The sequence below is a fragment of the Pristiophorus japonicus genome, chromosome 2, assembly GCF_044704955.1.
Source record: "Pristiophorus japonicus isolate sPriJap1 chromosome 2, sPriJap1.hap1, whole genome shotgun sequence".
NCBI classification, from domain to species: domain Eukaryota; kingdom Metazoa; phylum Chordata; class Chondrichthyes; family Pristiophoridae; genus Pristiophorus; species Pristiophorus japonicus.
The window spans coordinates 303,408,443-303,429,504 of NC_091978.1; the positions used below are offsets into that span (position 1 = coordinate 303,408,443).

Sequence of the window (21,062 nt, forward strand, 5' to 3'; positions counted from 1 at the left end):
CCTGATGTGCCGAATGTTTTTTTTGTCTAGGGGAGTACTTTTGCCCGAATCTGAAAGGAAAGCCATTGCAGGTCTTCATTCTGGAGTATTCCTTTTAATTGGTATTTTGTAGAAATAGATAGTTAACTAGTAAAGAAAAGTTATAATCTATCTTGGACTGTCACAGATATGTTAGGTCAACTTCGTCACTGAAATGAACTGAATATTCTAGTGTTATACCCACTAGCAATCAATTATCACAAAAAGTTTAGTTATAACAGCGCATTTCACTAAATGCTCACCTGTTTGATGAAGAGTCTTCAGATGAAGAGCTTTCTTCATCTTCACTGTCTTCCTCCTCAGCTGCACCAGCTTGCAATGCAACATCAACCTGTGGAACGTCACTACTTTGGCCTAACTGTTGGCCTTGTGCGATGTCTGGGTTCTGGCACATTAATTGCGACCTTTCAAAAGATAAAGTCTCCAGCTGAGCGGCGACAGACACCTCCATCTCCTGATTATCAGTGACCGAGGGAGCACTGACTGATGTAATATCACATTTCTCAGAGGTGTTGGCATCGCCTGACTTAGCGACATCCAAATTATCTTTTGCAACAGGTGTTGCCGGAGTTACACAAGACATTACATTACCATTAATTTCACTTGCAGTGCACTGAGGAGAATGAACACTCAGTTTTTGCTGAACTTGAGAATCTGTCTGTTTTATTACACCTTCAGAGGCTGCCATCAGGGATTCACTTTTACACGCTTGACAGGAAATTTCTGCTGCTGGCAGCTCGTGTTGTTTGGCATCCAAGTTATTATTGCCTTGCATCAGTAAACTGCTCTTAGAGACCATTCCCTTCTCAGTTGTGTCTGTCTGTAGACAGAGTTGAAAATCCCCATCTCCCCTTTGATCTGTCATGCTTCCTCAAAAATCAAACCTTAAAAGACAAAGTAAAGGATTAAAAATGCAAACAGGTGTGACACAACAACATTATTTACAAGGAGTTTTAACTTAAGCTATAAAAAGTAATTATCTTTAGAATCGCAAACATAATTTCAAATAGCCATTTGGTTACAAGTTTACTACCTCATTTTCTTCACAGAAAAATGAAATGCAGTCTTTCAGACTGCGCTATAAATATTCCATAGCTTAGTTATACAAGGATTGAAAGTGAGCTTTATACATCAACCAGCATCTCTGGATTATTTGGATGTGATTAGCTAAAAACATTATGTGAAAATGAACTGTTGAAATACTAAATTATATCTCAAAGTATTCAGCGAGTATGTGGTTCAATAAATTATTATTCAACTTCACCAATAGAAACTCTCTACACCTCAAAAGAAAGAACTGATGGCCGGTGACCTTGAACATTGAAGGCAATATATTTCATTAAAAGACACACATCAAAATTGCACAATATTTGAAAACAAATTATTTCACGTGAAAATCTAGAACTCGACATGTTTTAGTTTCTCATGCAATACTGAATTTCATTATGCTTAACTATAAGCAGACTTAATTTTCCACTTAAAATCTTTGATCAGAACAGTTCCTTTCTTGACTTAGTTGGTTGCACTCTTGCCTCCGAGTCAGAGGTTGTAGGTTCTACAACCCACTCGAGAGACTTGAGCACAAAAATCTAGGCCGACGCTCCAGCACAGTACTGAGGGAGTGCCGCGCCATCGGAAGTGCTGTCTTTTGGATAAGATGTTAAAACAAGGTGTTCTGCTCCCTCAGGTGGCCGTAAAAGATTCTATGGGCTAGAATTTCGACAACTTTGCGACTGGGTTTATGCTGCAATTTGACCCTCCAGAGCAAAATCCCGGTCGCCGGAATCTTCGGTGACCTTTTTGCGGTGGCGCTTCCACGTACCGCCGGGGAGAGGAGCGCCAACATGCAACACCCGAAATAGTGTTTGCAATCAATTTTTGGCTCTCTCAGGACCCATATTCATACCGACAGGGTAAAATCTGTGGTGCAGCCCTGCCAGCAACGGTAAGTATGAAGACCTGCAAAAAAGGCAAGTTAAAGGTTTTTTTTTTAAAACAGTGATTTAGTAGGTAAGGGTTTTGTGAATGTTTTTTTTTGTTGTTTCTCCCCCCGTCCCCGCCCCAAAGCCCTCTCTCAAAGCGCTATCGGCCCCTAACTAAAGTCGCCGAAATTCGTGGTTTGCGCTGCGAATGTTCATGCAACGCCAATTTTTACCGCTGTGCCAATTAAAGGCCAAAAACCGGCCTTAAACTACCATTTGCGCTGAAAACCAAAATTTTAGGCATAGGCATTACTTTGAAGAAGAGCAGGGACGTTATCCCTGGTGTTCTAGCCAATATTTATACCTCAAGCAACATCTAAAACAGATTATCTGGTCATTATTGCATCTGTTTATGGGAGCTGACTGTGCGTAAATTGCTGCCGTGTTTCCTACATTATAACAGTGACTATACTTTAAAAAAAAAAGTACTTCATTGGTTGCAAAGCGCTTTGGGATGTCTGGTGGTCGTGAAAGGCACTATATAAATGCAAGTCTTTCTTTTCTACAAGGTGAGCAGTTAAAGCTTTTGAAAAAGTGACATTCATGGTAACAGCAATCAAAATGAAATACATTTTTCTCTGAAGCTTAATAAGACGCACCATATTAGCAAGCACATTGTCTACATAAAGACTATCTGTCCCACCTGTGACAGAGACTGTGATTCCTGTATTGGACTGTATAGCCACCTAAGAACTCATGCTAAGCATGGAAGCAAGTCTTTCTCGATTCCAAGGGACTGCCTATGATGATGAATGTCTACATAAATAATTTACACTGCTGTCGTATTACAGGTATCAAGTTCGAAGGACCAGCCAAGTCACCGTTGTTATGTAAACAACCAGTGCAGCTAATTTGAACATAGCAATGAATGAAGGAGCAAATTGTCTGTTCCTGGTACCGTGGTTGAGATTTAGTCAGGGCACTTGAAAAACTCCCTCCTCTTCTTCTTCAAAAGAGTGCTGTGGGATCTCTTACACCACATGAATGGGCAGACAGGGCTGCAATTTAACATTCTGTAGGAGAAATGTTCTGAAAATTGCCTTAAAATAGATTCATTAGATCAGGCTGAAAGCGTATACAAATAAAGCATTCAATATCAGGGATAGAAGTCTAGCCATCAAGACTGCAGGCCTAGAGATAGCTTGTTAAGGCGAACAAAGTTATCTTGGCTTATCTGGACCCATGAGACCATTTGTGAGCAGACACCCGAGAAGCTAGGGTGCAAATGATGAACCTGGCATGTTACTGGTGCTACAGCAAAAGGTTAAAATCTCCTAACACATATCACTCAGATTGCTCAATAGATTTTAGGAGGTTCTTTAGAAATTAAGGATATACAAGATGGTGTTTTTGATACTAACGTCCTCAGTTCCAGCCCTTTTAGTAATTCTTATAGAAGTAGAACTTCTAGTCCAATACATAGATGGGCGTGTGTGCATCGGCAACAGACAGAAAGGTTACAGAAGTTACAATTGTATGTCTATACCACGAAATAAAAGTGTGTCACTTAGATGTAAAATTTTTCTTGTAATCAAGGGAAGTAAGATTTAAGCCAGCTAGTCAGACACCAGGCTGGAAGGTGAATTTAACTAGGATCAGAGGATCCAGGAGGAACGGCTAGGATTGCTACAAACAGAAGTTCATCACTGACATCTTAGAAGATTAATACCATCCTCCAGAGGAAGGCGAGGCATCTAATTCATCCACACCAGCTCATAAGGATGAGGTTGGGCAAGTTCTAGAAACATTACTAACTGCAAGCATATATACTTGAATCTGTTCAATGGACTTGATTATCTAATGCCATTAACTTGTCAGGTATTGAAGAAGTCTAGTCCTAAATTAAGCTCACCAGTTTATATCAATCTCAGACACCTCAATCGGCAAATAGTGCCTGACATCGTGCTAGTTTTACCAAGGTGAAGATCCATCCAGGTTTCCATGCAAACTCATAGACATAAGCCCAAATGTAAAATCTCTCATGAATCAGCACAAATAAGCAATGTTAGGAGTGGGATAGCCAGAAAATTAGTCATTTGATGATTTCTGCTGCAGAGCAGGGCAGACTTGGATAGTAGCTTCAATTGGCTGCTGATCACTGGCCTTCAATTAATTAATTAATATTTATGAAGCAGAAGGGTAGACCAAATGACTGATTTAATGCTACTGGTCTTAATTTTTAAAGTAAAGTAATTACCTCAGCAGCAGTGCAGAAGTCACTTCAATTTACTGCTGGTCAGATGATGAACACTGAATTCATGTGACCGTGGCTGCCTTTACACTGGAGAATCTGGGCGCAATGTAATGAGCCTCTCCGAAGGAGTGCAATCGTCGGAAACTCGCCTTTCCAACAATGGGGCGTGGCCAGTTTTGTGGGAGCGGACTGCTTCGAGCAAAGGGACTGTTGGAATTAGCATAAATCATTGGTGGCCGTGCCTTCACCTGCCTAGGCCCTAAACTTTGACACTCTCTTCCCAAACCCCTCCGCCTCTCTACCTCCATAAAACCTACCTCTTATGATCAAAAGCTTGGTCACTGTCCTAATCGCACGTGGGTCAGTGTCAACTTTTATTTAATAACGCTCCTGTGAAGCACTTTGGGACGTTTTACTACATAGGATTACACAGAAACAGTACATTCAGCCCAACCAGTCAATGCCCGCGTTTACGCTCCACTCGAGCCTCCTTCCGTTTTTCCTCATCTAAATCTATCAGCATAACCCTCTATTCCCTTCTCCCTCATAAGCTTGTCTAGCCTCGCCTTAAATGCATCTATACTATTCGCTTCAACTATTCCCTGTGCAAAGGAGTTTCCGCCGATTGCACTCCTTCGGGAAGGCTCGTTACATTGCGCCCAGAATCTCAAGTGAATTCAGCATTAATCATCTGACCAGCAGTAAATTGAAACGACTTCTGCACTTCTGTCTCTTAGTCAATTTCATATCCATGCAATCATTACCACTTTAATTCCATCAGCTTCAATTTTTCCAACAAGTCAATTATGTGGCACTTTGAAAGTCCAGATGAACGATCTCAACCTTCATTAACCCTCTCCGTTATTTCAGCAAAGAACTCAATCAAGTTTATCAGCCACAATTTGCCTTTAACAAATCCGTGCTGGCTGTGATTTATTAAAGGGGAACCAGTAGATATGGTGTATTTGGATATTCAGAAGGCATTCGATAAGCTGCCACACAAGAGGTTATTAAACAAAATTAGGGCTCATGGGATTGGGGGTAATCACCATCATAGGCAGTCCCTCGGAGTCGAGGAAGACTCTTAACGTGAGTTCTTAGGTGACTGAACACTCCAATACGAGAGCCACAGACTCTGTCACAGGTGGGACAGATAGTCATTGAGGGAAGGGGTGGGTGGGACAGGTTTGCCGGACGCTCTTTCCGCTGCCTGCGCTTGATTTCTGCATGCTTTCGGCAATGATACTCAAGGTGCTCAGCGCCCTCCCGGATGCACTTCCTCCACTTCGGGCGGACTTTGGACAGGGACTCCCAGATGTCAGTGGGGATGTCGCACTTTATCAGGGAGGCTTTGAGGGTGTCCTTGTAACGCTTCTGCTGCCCACCTTTGGCTCGTTTGCCGTGAAGGAGTTCAGAGTAGAGCACTTGCTTTGGGAGTCCCGTGTCTGGCATGTGAACTATGTGGTCTGCCCAGCGGAGCTGATCAAATGTGGACAGTGCTTCAATGCTGGGGATGTTAGTGCGTCTGTCCTCCCAGGGGATTTGTAGGATCTTGCGGAGACATCATTAGTGGTATTCCTCCAGCGACTTGGTGTCTACTGTACATGGTCCATGTCTCTGAGCCACACAGAAGTGTGGGTATTACTACAGCCCTGTAGACCATGAGCTTGGTGGCAGTTTTGAGAGCCTGATCTTCAAATACTCTTTTCCACAGGCAGCCGAAGGCTGCACAGGTGCACTGGAGGCGGTGTTGGATCTCTTCGTCAATGCCTGCTCTTGTTGATAGGAGGCTCCGAGATATGGGAAGTGGTCCACGTTTTCCAGGGCCATGCCGTGGATCTTGATGACTGGGGAGCAGTGCTCTGCGGCGAGGACAGGCTGGTGGAGGTCGTACGTATGTTTAGCGCAAGGCCCATGCTTTCGTACGCCTCAGTAAATACGTCGACTGTGTCCTGGAGTTCAGCCTCTGTATGTGCGTAGACGCAGGTGTCGTCCGCGTACTGTAGCTCGGCGACAGAGGTTGGGGTTGTCTTGGATCTGGAGATGGCGAAGGTTGAACAGGTTCTGTAGTTTAGTTCCACTCCAGCGGGGGTTTGTTGACTGTGAGGTGGAGCATGGCGGCAAGGAAGACTGAGAAGAGGGTTGGGGCGATGACACAGCCCTGTTTGACCCTGGTCTGGACATGGATTGGGTCTGTGATGGATCCGTTGGCAAGGATCAGGGCCTGCCTGTTGTCGTGGAGCAGGTGGAGGATGGTGACGAACTTTTGGGGGCATCCGAAACGGAAGACGACGCTCCATAGACCCTCGCAGTCGAAGAAGGCCATGTATAGGGGCTGGCGCTGTTCACTGCATTTTTCCTGTAGCTGTCGCGCTGCAAAAATCACGTCCGTTGTGCCCCGTAGGGGACGAAATCCGCACTATGACTCCGGGAGGAGCTCCTCGGCCACAGGAAGAAGACGGTTGAGGAGGACTCTAGCGACGACTTTCCCAGTGGCTGATAGCAGAGAGATTCCTCTGTAGTTGCCACAGTCGGACTTGTCCCCTTTTTCAAAGATAATATATCAGCATGGAATGAGGATTAGTTAACGGACAGAAAATAGAGAGTAGGAATAAACGGGTCATTTTCGGGTTGGCAGGCTGTAACTAGTGGGATACCGCAAGGATCGATGCTTGGGCCCCAACTAGTCACAATCTATATCAATGATTTGGATAAGGGGACCAAATGTAATATATCCAAGTTTGCTGATGATACAAAGCTAGGTGGGAATGTAAGTTGTGAGGAGGATGCAAAGACGCTTCAGGGGGATATAGACAGGCTAAGTGAGAGGGCAAAAAGATGGCAAATGAAATATAATGTGGAGAAATGTGAAGTTATCCACTTTGGTAGGAAAAATTGAAGCGCAGAATATTTTTTAAATGAAAGATTGGGAAATGTTGGTGTTCAGAGGGACCTGCGTGTCCTTGTACAGGAATTAATGAAAGTTAACATGCAGAAACAGCGAGCAATTAAGAAAGCAAATAGTATGTTGGCTTTTATTACAAGAGGATTTGAGTACAAAAGTAAAGACGTCTTACGGCAATTATATAGGGCCCTGGTGAGACCGCACCTGGAGTATTATGTACAGTTTTGGTCTCCATACTCCAGATGCTTGCGCCTGCGCACACTCAGAGGCCGAACTCCAAACCATCGTCAACTCCTTCACCGAGGCGTACGAAAGCATGGGCCTTATACTAAACATCCGTAAGACAAAGATCCTCCACCAACCTCACCCCACCACAAAGCACTGCTGGCTGAGATATTCAATAAGTACTTTGCATCTGTCTTTACCAAGGAAGTTGCAGCCAAAATTATACTGAAAGAGGAGGTAGTTGAGATACTAAATGAGATAAAAATTGATAGAGGAGATACGAGCAACACTGGCTGAACTGAAAGTAGATAAGTCACCAGGACCAGAGGGAATGCATCTGAGGATGCTGAGGGCAGTAAAGATGGAAATTGCAGAGGTACTGGCAAATCTTCCAACCTTCCTTGGATACGGGGGTGGTGGAAGAGGACTGGAGAATTGCAAATGTTACACCCTTGTTCGAAACAGGGTGCAAGGATAAACCCAGAAAATAAAGACCAGTCAGTTTAACCTAGGTATTGTGGAAGATTTGAGGAACGATAATCAGAGACAAAATTAACAGTCACTTGGACAAGTGGATTTGTTAACTAACTTGATTGAATTTTTTGATGAGATAGAGAGGGTTGATGCAGTTGATGTGGTGTACATGAACTACCAAAAGATATTTAATAAAGTGCGACATAATAGGCTTGCAGCAAAGTTTAAGCCCATGGAATAAAAGAGACAGTGGTAGCATGGATACGAAATTGGCTCAGTGACAGGAAGCAGAGAATAGCAGTGAAAGGTTGTTTTTCAGACTGGAGGAAGGTATACAGTGGTATTCCCCAGGAGTCGGTACTAGGATCACTGCTTCTCTTGATATATATTAATGATTTGGACGTAGGTAATACAGAGCACTATTTCAAAATTTGCAATGACATAAAACTTTAAAGTATAGTGAACAGTGAGGAGGAAAGGGATAGACTTCAAGAGGACATAGACAGGCAGGTAGAATGGGCAGACACATGTTAGATGAAATTTAATGCAGAAAAGTGCAAAGTGATACATTTTAGTAGGAAGAACAAGGAGAGGCAATATAAGCTAAAAGGGACACTTCTAAAGGAGCTGCAAGAACAGAGGGATCCGAGAGTATATGTGTACAAATTGTTGAAGGTGGCAGGACAGGTTGAGAAAGCAGTTTTAAAAAGCATGCAGCATCCTGGGCTTTATAAATAGAGGTATAGAGTACAAAAACAAGGAAATGATGAAACTTTATAAAACACTGGTCGGCCACAACTGGAGTATAATGTCCAATTCTGGGTAATGTACTTTAGGAAGGATGTGATGGCTTTAGAGAGGGTGCAGAAAAGATTTAAAAGAATGGTCCCAGGGATGAGGGACTTCAGTTACGTGGATAGACTGGACCTCCGCTCCTCGCCGCTTCCGAACTCCGCTCCACCGTTTAAATTGAGTTAATCAGTCACCTGAATACTCATTTTTAGTGTGGAAGCAAGTCATCCTCAACCCCGAGGGACTGCCTATGATGATGATAATGATGATGGATGGACTGGAGAAGCTGGGGCTGTTGTCCTTGGAGCACAGACGTTTGAGAGGAGATTTGATAGAGGTGTTCAAAATCATGAGGGGTCTAGACAGAGCAGATAGACACAAACTGTTCCCATTGGCAGAAAGGTTGAGTACCAGAGGACACAGATTTAAGGTGATTGGCAGAAGACCAAAGGTAACATGAGAAAAAAAATTTACACAGCGAGTGGTTATGATCTGGAATGCACTGCCTGAAAGAGTGGTGGAGACAGATTCAATCATGGCTTTCAAAAGTGAATTAGATAAGTACCTGAAGAAAAAACAACTTGTTGGACTACAGAGAAAAGGCGGGGGATTGGGACTAGCTGAAATGCTCTTAGAGAGCCGGCATGGGCACGAGGTTCCAAGTGGCCTCCTACTGTGCTGTATCAATTGTGTGATTCCATGATTACAACAGTGATTAAACTTCAAAAAGTACTTCATTGGCTGTAAAGTGCTCTCGGATGTCCTGAGGTTGTAAACGGCACATAAAAATACAAGTTCTTGCTTTATTTAGGGCAGAAAAGGTCAAGAGGAGCTTAATAGAAGTGTTCAAAATTATGAAGGGTTTTGGTAAGAGAAGATAGGAAGAAACGGTTTCCACTAGTTGGGAGGTCGATAACCAGAGGGCACAGAGTTAAGATAATTGGCAGAAGAACCAGGGGAGAGATAGGAGAATTTATTTTATGCACCAAGTTATGATCGGGAATGCACTACTAGAAAGGGTGGTGAAAGCAGATTCAATACTAACTTTCAAAAGGGAATTGAATTATATAATTGAAAAGGAAAAAATTGCCGGGCTACGGAGAAAGAGCAGAGGAGTGGGACTAAATGAACAGCTCTTTCAAAGAGCCAGCACAGGCACAATGGGCCAAATCATCCCTGGGTACATCCTTTCCCACTGGCAGGATATACCACTCAGAGGTGGGGGACACCGTATACTGTCAGGTGGGAGTTGCCCTGGAATTTCTCAACATTGACTCTGAAACCCATGACGTCCCATGGCTTTAGCTCAAACATAGGCAACAAAACCTTCTGCTGATGACCACTCGGTCCAGCCCCCACCCTCAGCTAATGAATCCATAACTCCTCCATGTTGAAAACCACTTGCAGGAAGCACAGCAGGTAGCAATGGCACAGATATACTCTGGGTGGGGGGCTTCAATGTCCATCACCAAGTGACTTGGCTGTACCACCACTGACTGAGCTGCAGAATCCTGTAGGACATAGTTGCCTGACTGGGCTTGCGGCATCTGATGAGATAACCAACATAAGGGAATAACCCACTTCATCCTTTTTTGTGGCTTCTACTGCGAAGACAAATACAAAATATTTGTTAAACATCTCTGCCATTTCTTTATTCATCATTATAATTTCTCCTATCTCAGCCGCTAAGGGACCCACATTTACTTTTGCTACTCTTCCTTTTTACATACTTGGCAAATATTTAAAGAAATATTTCATAATTCTCAACAAATATATATTCCATTGAGAATCTCCACAGAAAAAGTGATCCATCCATGGCTAACTAAAGAGCTTAAAGGATAGTATTAGATTAAAGAAGCTTATAATGTTGCCAAGAGGAGTAAGCCTGAGTATTGGGAGAGTATTAGAAACCAGCAAATTGATTAAAAGGGAGAAAATAGAATGAGTAATCTAGCAACAAATATAAAAACAGATTGTAGGAGCTGCTACATGCATGTAATAAGGAAGAGAGTAGCGAAAGTAAATGTGGGTCCCTTAGAAGCCGAGAGAGGAGAAATTATAATGGTGAACAAGAAAATGACAGAGGCATAAAACAAAAGTAGAAGACACAAAAAAACATACCGGTAATAGTGGGGAGCCAAGATTCTAATGAGCAATGTTCCCTTTAAGCCGCGCAGCCCTGTAGCGCCCTGCAGCTCCCATGCTGCTGGCTTTTAAATCCCGCGCAGCTAGCTCTCTACCTGCGCACTCCTTAGCTGCGGGGTGACCACCTCCTAAAACATGCTATCCACAAAGCTCTTAGCAGATGCAGTGCAGTGACTCCAGCTGCTACTCAAGCTCCGAAACCCGGAGCTCGAGCTCCTCCAGCTGACGACACTTCCTGCACACATGGAAGCGTCCTGATTTCCCACATGGCGCAGGATGTGCATTCCATGGGACTGAGCTGCCCTGCCATGACTTTATTTATTTGACTATTGACTAACTTACAGAAATGCTAGACTAAGATTTATCCGATTTAAGTGATTAATACAACAGTTACTAATTTAATATAGTATTAACTGTTACTAATCTCCAAGTTACTGCTTAATTCCTAGCCAGCTATTTAACCCCAGCCCCTAACTTGAATAGCAAAAAATCTATGTGACCATTACCAATCAATCAATTACCAGCTATCCTGTGATGTCACTGCTGGATTTTCTTTTGGTCAAAGCCCGTCGGACCTCTTTGTTCCAGCTCTACTCTCGCTGCGCTCCCACTCAGGTCCACTCCATATGTGGCACCTTATCAAATGCTTTTTGGAAATCCAAACTTACTACATCCACTGGTTCCCCTGTATCTACCCTGCTAGTTACAACCTCAAAAAAACTAATAAATTTGTCAAACACGATTTCCCTGTCATAAAACCATGTTGACTGCCGATTCATTTCATGGTTTTCTAAATGCCCTGTTACCACTTCCTTAATCATGCAATAGTAAGTTTCTCACTCTCATTAGCCCCTTGCTTACCCAATATTTTTAGTATGCTTTGTGGGTCTTCTACTGTGAAGATATATATAAAATATTTATTTAAATTATCTGTTGCTCCCCAATTTAATTTCTCCTGTCTTAGCCTCTCAGGGACCCACGTTTACTTTCACTACTCTCTTCCTTTTTACATACTAATAGCAGCTCTTACAATCTGTTTTTATATTTCTTGCTAGGTTACTCAATCTATTTTCTCTCATCAACTTTTTGGTCATCCTTTGCTTGTTTTTAAAACTCTCCCAATCATAGAAACATAGAAAATAGGTGCAGGAGTAGGCCATTCGGCCCTTCTAGCCTGCACCGCCATTCAATGAGTTCATGGCTGAACATGCAACTTCAGTACCCCATTCCTGCTTTCTCGCCATACCCCCTGATCCCCCTAGTAGTAAGGACCTCATCTAACTCCTTTTTGAATATATTTAGTGAATTGGCCTCAACAACTTTCTGTGGTAGAGAATTCCACAGGTTCACCACTCTCTGGGTGAAGAAGTTCCTCCGCATCTCGGTCCTAAATGGCTTACCCCTTATCCTTAGACTGTGACCTCTGGTTCTGGACTTCCCCAACATTGGGAACATTCTTCCTGCATCTAACCTGTCTAACCCCGTCAGAATTTTAAATGTTTCTATGAGGTCCCCTCTCATTCTTCTGAACTCCAGTGAATACAAGCCCAGTTGATCCAGTCTTTCTTGATAGGTCAGTCCCGCCATCCCGGGAATCAGTCTGGTGAACCTTCGCTGCACTCCCTCAATAGCAAGAATGTCCTTCCTCAGGTTAGGAGACCAAAACTGTACACAATACTCCAGGTGTGGCCTCATCAAGGCCCTGTACAACTGTAGTAACACCTCCCTGCCCCTGTACTCAAATCCCCTTGCTATGAAGGCCAACATGCCATTTGCTTTCTTAACCGCCTGCTGCACCTGCATGCCAACCTTCAATGACTGATGTACCACGACACCCAGGTCTCTTTGCACCTCCCCTTTTCCTAATCTGTCACCATTCAGATAATAGTCTGTCTCTCTGTTTTTACCACCAAAGTGGATAACCTCACATTTATCCACATTATACTTCATCTGCCATGCATTTGCTCACTCACCTAACCTATCCAAGTCGCTCTGCAGCCTCACAGCATCCTCCTCGCAGCTCACACTGCCACCCAACTTAGTGTCATCCGCAAATTTGGAGATACTACATTTAATCCCCTCATCTAAATCATTAATGTACAGTGTAAACAGCTGGGGCCCCAGCACAGAACCTTGCGGTACCCCACTAGTCACTGCCTGCCATTCTGAATAGTACCCATTTACTCCTACTCTTTGTTTCCTGTCTGACAACCAGTTCTCAATCCATGTCAGCACACTACCCCCAATCCCATGTGCTCTAACTTTGCACATCAATCGCTTGTGTGGGACCTTGTCGAACGCCTTCTGAAAGTCCAAATATACCACATCAACTGGTTCTCCCTTGTCCACTCTACTAGAAACATCCTCAAAAAATTCCAGAAGATTTGTCAAGCATGATTTCCCTTTCACAAATCCATGCTGACTTGGACCTATCATGTCACCTCTTTCCAAATGCGCTGCTATGACATCCTTAATAATTGATTCTATCATTTTACCCACTACCGATGTCAGGGTGACCGGTCTATAATTCCGTGTTTTCTCTCTCCCTCCTTTTTTAAAAAGTGGGGTTACATTGGCTACCCTCCACTCTATAGGAACTGATCCAGAGTTAATGGAATGTTGGAAAATGACTGTCAATGCATCCACTATTTCCAAGGCCACCTCCTTAAGTACTCTGGGATGCAGTCCATCAGGCCCTGGGGATTTATCGGCCTTCAATCCCATCAATTTCCCCAACACAATTTCCCGGCTAATAAGGATTTCCCTCAGTTCTTCCTCCTTACTAGACCCCCCGACCCCTTTTATAACCGCTTACTACTATTCCTTACATTACAAGCCTCTTATTTTAATCTAATACTATCCTTAACTTCTTTAGTTAGCCACGGATGAATCATTTTTCCCCAGAGTATTTATTTCTCAATGGAATGTATATTCGTTGAAAATTTTTGATTTTTTTTTATGTTTGCCACTGCTTATCTAACGTCATACATTTTAATCTTATTTCCCAATCTACCTTGGCCAACTCGCCCATCACACCTATGTAATTGGCTTTATTTAAGTTAAATTTCGGACTTTTCAATGTCACTCTCAAACTCGATGTGAAATTCTATCATATTATGATCACTCATCCTTCGAGGCTCCTTTACTATGAGATTACTAATCAACCCTATCTCATTGAACAATACAAGATCTAAAATAGCCCGTTCTCTGGTTGGTTCCATAATGTATTGTTCTAGGAAACTGTCTCGAATGCATTCCATTAACTCGTCCTTCAGACTACCCTGCCCCATTTAATTTACCTAGTCAACATAAAGATTAAAGTGCCCCACAAGCTCCTATTATTTCTTGATTAATACTCTGTCCACCCACCAGTGCTTTCTGCCCTCATTATTTCTTTCTTCAATATCATTGATTCCGATGTGGACCACAACTGATTCTACTTACTGATTGGGAGTTTGGAGGTCCGGGAGTTCGGGAGGCCAGGGAGGTCGGTGAGTTCAGATGGCCACAGAGGTCGGTGAGTTGATAAGTATCTCCTTTTCTTGTTTTCTTTTAATTCGATCTTAAACTTGATAAATCTAACTCGAGGGATGGCAGCGCAACTCCGCCCAATGGAGTGCACATCCTGTGGCATGTAGTAAGTCCTGGACGCTTCGCACGCCCTAGACAAACATGTGTGCAGGAGATGCCTCCAGCTTCAACTACTCAAGTTCCGCGTTTCGGAGCTCGAGTGGCGGCTGGAGTCAATACGGTGCATCCGCGAGGCTGAGAGCTACATGGATAGCACGTTTCAGGAGGTGGTCACCCCGCAACTTAAAAGCGTGCAAGCAGAGGGGAAGTGGGTGACCACCAGACGAAGTAAGAATGCTAGGCAGGTAGTGTAGGAGTCCCCCCCGGGAGTCCATCTCGCTTTCAACCGATATTCACTTCTGAGGAGTGCCTCTGGGGAGTGCAGCCAGAGCCAATTCCAAGGCACCATGGATGGCTCAGCTGCACAGGGGGGAGGGACGAAGAATAAAAGAGCTCTAGTGATAGGGGATTCTATAAGTTAAGCGAACAGACAGGCGTTTCTGCGGTCGTAGTCGTGACTCCAGAATGGTATGGTGCCTCCCTGGTGCCAGGGATGTCACAGATCAGATGCAGGGCATTCTGGGGGGGGGGGGGGGGGGGGGAAGGAAAGAGGGTAAACAGCTAGAGGTCGTGGTCCATATCGGGACCAACGACATAAGTAAAAAGAGGGATGAGATCCTACAGGCAGAATTCAGGGAACTAGGAAGAAAATTAAAGGGTAGGACCTCAAAGGTCCTACTGGTGCCACATGCTAATGAGTACAAGAATAGAAGGATAGAGAGGATGAATGCGTAGCTGCAGAGCTGGTGTAGGAGGGAGGGATTTAAATTCATGAGGCATTGGGACCACTTCTGGGGGAGAAGGGACCTGTACAAACCTGACAGGGTACACCTCAACAGCGCCGGGACCAATATCCTCGCAGAGTGTTTTGCTAGTGCTGTTGGGGAGAGTTTAAACTAGCTTGGCAGGGGGATGGGATCCTGAGAACAAATTCAATTGGGAAGGAAGTAAAGCAGAAATTGGATAGCAAGAATTTAGAAAGCAAATCTGTAAGACAGAGGAAAGGCTTAGTAAGTAGTAATCAAGGAGGTCTTCCTGTGCTAAAAGGTATATACTTTAATGCTTTAATATACTTTAAGGAGTATAGCGAATAAGGCGGATGAGCTAAGAGCACAGGTAGATACTTGGGAGTATAACATTATACTTGGGAGTATGATATGACTGAAAGGGGGGCATGTTTGGCAGATCAATATTTCTGGTTACAGGATTTTTAGACAAGACAGTGAGGGGGTAAAAAAGGCGGGGGGGGGGGGGGCGTCGCGGTATTGATTAAAGAAAGGCTGTCAGGCCATGCCATGGATCTTGATGACTGGGAGGGCCAATAAGGAAAAGGTATACACATTAAGCGTGTGTAGTGTAGATGAACAAAGGGACCTTGGAGTGCTTGTCCAGAGATCCCTGAAAGTTGCAGGCCAGGTGGATAAGGTGGTTAAGAAGACATAAGGAATGCTTGCCTTTATTGGCCAAGGCACAGAGTATAAGAGCAGGGAGGTTATGCTTAAATTGTACTTTGGTTAGGCCACAGCTGGAGTAATGCGTGCAGTTCTGGTCGCCATATTATAGGAAGGATATGATTTCACTAGAGGGTGCAGAGGAGATTTACTAGGATGCTGCCTAGAATGGAGAATCTTAGTTATGAGGACAGATTGGATAGGCTGGGTTTGCTCTCTTTGGAACAGAGACCTCATGAGGTGTACAAAATATTGAGGGGCATGGATATAATGGATAACAAGGGGCTATTTCTATTGGTGGAGGGGTCTATTATGACGGGGCATAGTGGAAGGTGGTTGATGGAAGGTTTAGAGGGGATTTGAGGGGGGGCTACTTTACGCAGAGGGTTGTGGGGATCTGGAACTCACTGCCTGGAAAAGTGGTGGATGCAGAAACCCTCACCACATTTAAAAGATGGTTGGATGAGCACTTAAAGTGCCGTAACCTGCAGGGTTACGGACCTAGAGCTGGCAATTGGGATTAGACTGGATATCATCATCATCATAGGCAGTCCCTCGGAATCGAGGAAGACTTGCTTCCACTCTTAGCATGAGTTCTTAGGTGGCTGTACAGTCCAATACGTGAACCACAGTCTCTGTCACAGATCGGACAGATAGCTGTTGAGGGAAAGGGTGGGCAGGGAGCCTGGTGTGCCGCATGCTCCTTCCGCTGCCTACGCTTGATTTCTGCATGCTCTCAGCGACGATACTTGAGGCGCTCAGCGCCCTCCCGGATGCACTTCCTCCACTTAGGGCGGTCTATGGCCAGGGACTCCCAGGTGTCAGTGGGGATGTCGCACTTTATCAGGGAGGCTTTGAGGGTGTCCTTGTAACATTTCCTCTGCCTGCCTTTGGCTCGTTTGCCGTAGATGAGTTCAGAGTAGAGCGCTTGCTTTGGGAGTCTCATGTCTGGCATGTGGCCTGCCCAGCGGAGCTGATCAAGTATGGTCAGTGCTTCAGTGCTGGGGATGTTGGCTTGGACAAGGACGCTAATGTCTGTCCTCCCAGGGGATTTGTAGGATTCTGCGGAGACATCGCTGGTGGTATTTCTCCAGCGACTCGAGGTGTCTACTGTACATGATCCACGTCTCTGAGCCATACAGGAGAGCGGGTATTACTACAGCCCTGTAGACCAGGAGCTTGGTGACAGGTTTGAGGGCCTGGTCTTCAAATACTCTTTTCCTCAGGCGGCCGAAGGCTGCACTGGCGCACCGGAGGCGGTGTTGGATCTAGTCATCAATGCCTGCTCTTGTTGATAGGAGACTCCCGATATAAGGGAAGTGGGTCCACATTGTCCAGGGTCACGCCGTGGATCTTGATGTCTGGGGGGGCAGTGCTATGCGGCGAGGACAGGCTGGTGGAGGACCTTTGTCTTACTGATGCTTAGCGCAAGGCCCATGCTTTCATACGCTTCAGTAAATACGTCGACTATGTCCTGGAGTTCAGCCTGTGTGTGTGCACAGACGCAGGAGTCGTCCGCATACTGTAGCTCGACGAGAGTGTGGTCTTGGACCTGGCCTGGAGACGGCGAAGGTTGAACAGCTTCCCACTGGTTCTGTAGTTTAGTTCCACTCCAGCGGGGAGCTTGTCAATTGTGAGGTGGAGCATGGCAGCGAGGAAGATTGAGAAGACGATGATGACGCAGCCCTGCTTGACCCCGGTCTGGAAGTGAATTGGGTCTGTGATGGATCCGTTCGTCAGAATCACAGCTTGCATGTCATCATGGAGCAGGCAGAGGATGGGGACGTACTTTTGGGGGCATCCGAAATGGAGGAGGCCGCACCATAGACCCTCGCGATCAAAGGCCTTTGTAAGGTCGAAGGCGGCCACGTACAAGGGCTGGCGCAGTCCCCTGCATTTTTCCTGCAGCTGTCGCGCTGCAAAAATCACGTCAGTTGTACCCCGGAGGGGACGAAATCCGCACAGCGACTCCAGGAGGAACGCATCGGCCACGGGGAGAAGACAGTTGAGGAAGACTCTAGCGACGACTTTCCCAGTGGTTGATATCAAGGAAATTCCTCTGTAGTTGCCGCAGTCAGACTTGTCCCCTTTTTTAAAGATGGTCACGGTCACTGCATCTCAGATCTCCCAGCATGCTCTCCTCGCTCCAAATGAGAGCGATGAGGTCGTGTATTCGCGCCAGTAGTGCCTCTCCGCTGTACTTCAGTGCCTTAGCAGGGATTCCATCCGCTCCCGTAGCCTTGTTGTTTTTTTTAGCTGTCTCATGGCTTTTTCTACCTCGTACAGTGTTGGTCTCACTGAGGTGGTGGCGGGTAGCATGGAATGGAGTCAAGAACACTCAAGTCAAAGGCAGAGTCTCGATTGAGGAGATCTTCAAAGTGCTCCTTCCAGCGGGCCCTGACTACCTCGGTGTCCTTGATGTGTGTTTCCCCGTTCTTGGCCAGGAGTGGGGTGGGTTGGGCGTTTGGTCCGTATGTGGCCTTGACTGCGGTGAAGAATCCTCGCACATCATAGCTGTCAGCCAGCTGTTGTATCTCCTGTGCTTTCTCCATCCACCACCTGTTCTTTAGGTCCCGGGTTTTTTGTTGGACCTTAGCCTTTAGCCATCTGTAATGCTGCTTTGCTGCCCCCGAGTTGGGTTGCTGTTTAAGGTTCAGAAATGCCCTGCGCTTGCAATCTATTAGTTCTTGAATCTCCTGATCATTCTCATCAAACCAGTCCTAGTGTTTCCTGATTGAGTGACCGAGCATCTCCTTGCAGGCACTGGTTATGGAGGCCTGGAGGGCTGTGGATATTCTGCATCTAGGGGTCATCAAGGCACGCCAGGTTAGCTGTGAGGCGCTGGCTGTAAAGGGCTCTCTTAGCTGGGTCCTTAAGTGCCCCGGCATTGACTTTTTTGCGACACTGCTTCTGCTGCCCCTTTCGCTTTGGGGCTATGTTGATGTCAATAATGGATCGGATTAGGTCCGTCCAGCAGTCGTCAGCTCCTGTCATGGCATGGGTGATGCACACATCCTTGCGATCCCTGGCTCGGACGATGACATAGTCGAGCAGATGCCAGTGTTTGGAGCGAAGGTGTTGCCACGATGCCTTGTATTTGTCCCTCTGGTGGAACAAGGTGTTGGTGATGACAAGTTCATGCTCTAGACATTTTGTCTGGAGCAGGGTACCGCTGGAGTTGGCTTTCCCTACCCCCTCTCTGCCAATCACGCCTCCCCCCCAGAGGTCTGTGTCCTTGCCGACTCTGGCGTTGAAGTTGCCGAGGAGGATCAGTATGTCACCCGCGGGGACGCAGGTCAGGGATTTTGAGAGATTGGAGTAAAAATCCTCTTTGGCCTCATCTGTTGCATCGAGTGTTGGGGCATAAGCACTGATGACTGTGGCGCACTGGTTCCGGGATAGGGTGAGCCGAAGCGTCATGAGGCGTTCGTTAGCCCCGCAGGGGGAGACTTTGAGGCAGTCGACCAGCTCGTTTTTGATGGTGAAGCAGACTCCGTGGAGGCGGCGTTCTGCATCTGGTTTCCCTTTCCAGAAGAAGGTGTGACCTCCACCGTGTTCCTTGAGCTGGCCTTGCCCTGCCCACCAGGTCTCGCTTAGGGCTGCGATGTCGATATCAAAGCGTCTAAGTTCCCGGGCAACTATGGTGGTGTGGCGTTCCGGTCTGTCGCTGTTGGGGTTGTCCATGAGGGTCCTGACGTTCCAGGTCCTGAACTTCATTTTAGGAGGAGTGGAAGGTGCCTGCGCATGATTTCTTTTAACATGGGGTGGTCATTGCACACCAGCTACCACATGGGCTTCGCTGAGCGAGGTCTTGGTCCAGTGGCAAGGGGGTCCAGGACTGGGGACCAGGCACTGCTATATGGGCCTAACTGCCTACGGCGAGGTGTTGGCCGCAGGCTCGGCACTGGGTAGTGCCCTTGATGGTAGGTGGTCCAATGCTTGGTTGGGGGAAGGCATTGGTGGGGGGGGGGGGGGGGTCTCAGCCATTGTACTCAGCACATGCTAGAGGAGGAGGGGAGGCCAGGCCAGGCCATCTGTGGGGAAGGAGAGCTCCAGATTATGATGGGGGGGGGGGGGCGGGTGGGAGAGGAGGTGGAGGCCCGATAGCCAGGTCCAGCCGCCCAGTCGCCGCAGGAGGTCCAGCCGGGAGGTCCAGGTCACGTCGAGTCGTCCAGTCACTGCAGGAGGCCCAAGTCGCGTCGAGTCGCCGCAGGAGGTCCAGCCAGGAATCGCCAAAGTGTGGTGTGGCGGGAGGCCTGAGGTAGGCCCGAATTTTTGGGATTCACAGGGTTGGGGTTAGGGTGGGGATTTAGTCCTTAAGACCCCCTATTAGGGCTAGGACTGGGGCTTGGGGAACTTTAGACTGGATAACCTCTTGTCAGCCAGCACAGATATGATGGCAAGTGCTGCAGGGAATCGAATACGGCCAGGGTGATCTCCCGGACTAGTTTCATTCACCTGGATGGGTCGGAGAAGAATTTTCCCAGATTTTTTCTCCGAAATTAGCCTGGGTTTTTAATCTGGTTTTTGACTCTCCCAGCTCTGGTTGGGGTGGAGTGTGGAATGTTTCAGTGCAAGGGATGTCGCAATTGTGTGGGGCGGACTGGTTGCTCGTTACCTTTCTGCCATTGTTCTAGGTTTATATGTAACCTTCAGGGCTGCTGACCATGCGGCTCTTTGTCGGCCGGCGCTGACACGCTGGGTGAAATGGCCTCCCTCTGTGGTGTAAATTTCTATGTTTCCATCTGTCCGAGCCAAGATGCTTTCTCACTGATATCCTTGTCATCCTTTATCAGGGCTGCCCCCCCTCTTCAAACATCAAGTACCCTGGAATATTTAGTTTCTAACTTCGGTCACCCTACAACCATATCTCTGTAATGGCTATTAGATCATAACCATTTATCTCTATTTGTGTCAGTAATTTGTCTATCTTGTTACGAATGCCTTGTGCATTCAGATAAAGAGCTTTGTTTAAATTTTTTACTATTATTGCCTGCTTTCGCCTTATTCGCTGATGCACTATGATGATTATAATGACCTTTAAACTCTGTCCCTTCCTATCACATACAACTTATCTTTACCCAATTCATTACCCTGCTCTATTGCCTTGACTTTTCTCTTTAGATTATTACATTTCCCCTCACCTGACCCCTTCTCCTTCTCTCCCCGCCCCACCCACCCACCCAGCCCCTAGTTTTAGTTTAAAGCCCTATCTACAGTCCTAG

The 21,062-nt window shown here is 46.1% G+C and overlaps 1 protein-coding gene across 3 annotated transcripts in view; it reads right to left on the reverse strand.

Moving 5' to 3' along the window:
* naf1 (nuclear assembly factor 1 homolog (S. cerevisiae)) overlaps positions 1-21,062 on the reverse strand; it is a 348,207-nt gene that overhangs the window by 305,763 nt on the left and 21,382 nt on the right. For all 3 annotated transcript variants that reach the window (XM_070865108.1, XM_070865118.1, XM_070865127.1), the window contains exon 2: positions 282-923. In XM_070865108.1, the coding sequence (XP_070721209.1) occupies positions 282-904 (623 nt within the window). In that variant the 5' untranslated portion in view covers positions 905-923. The remainder of the gene's footprint in view (positions 1-281; positions 924-21,062) is intronic.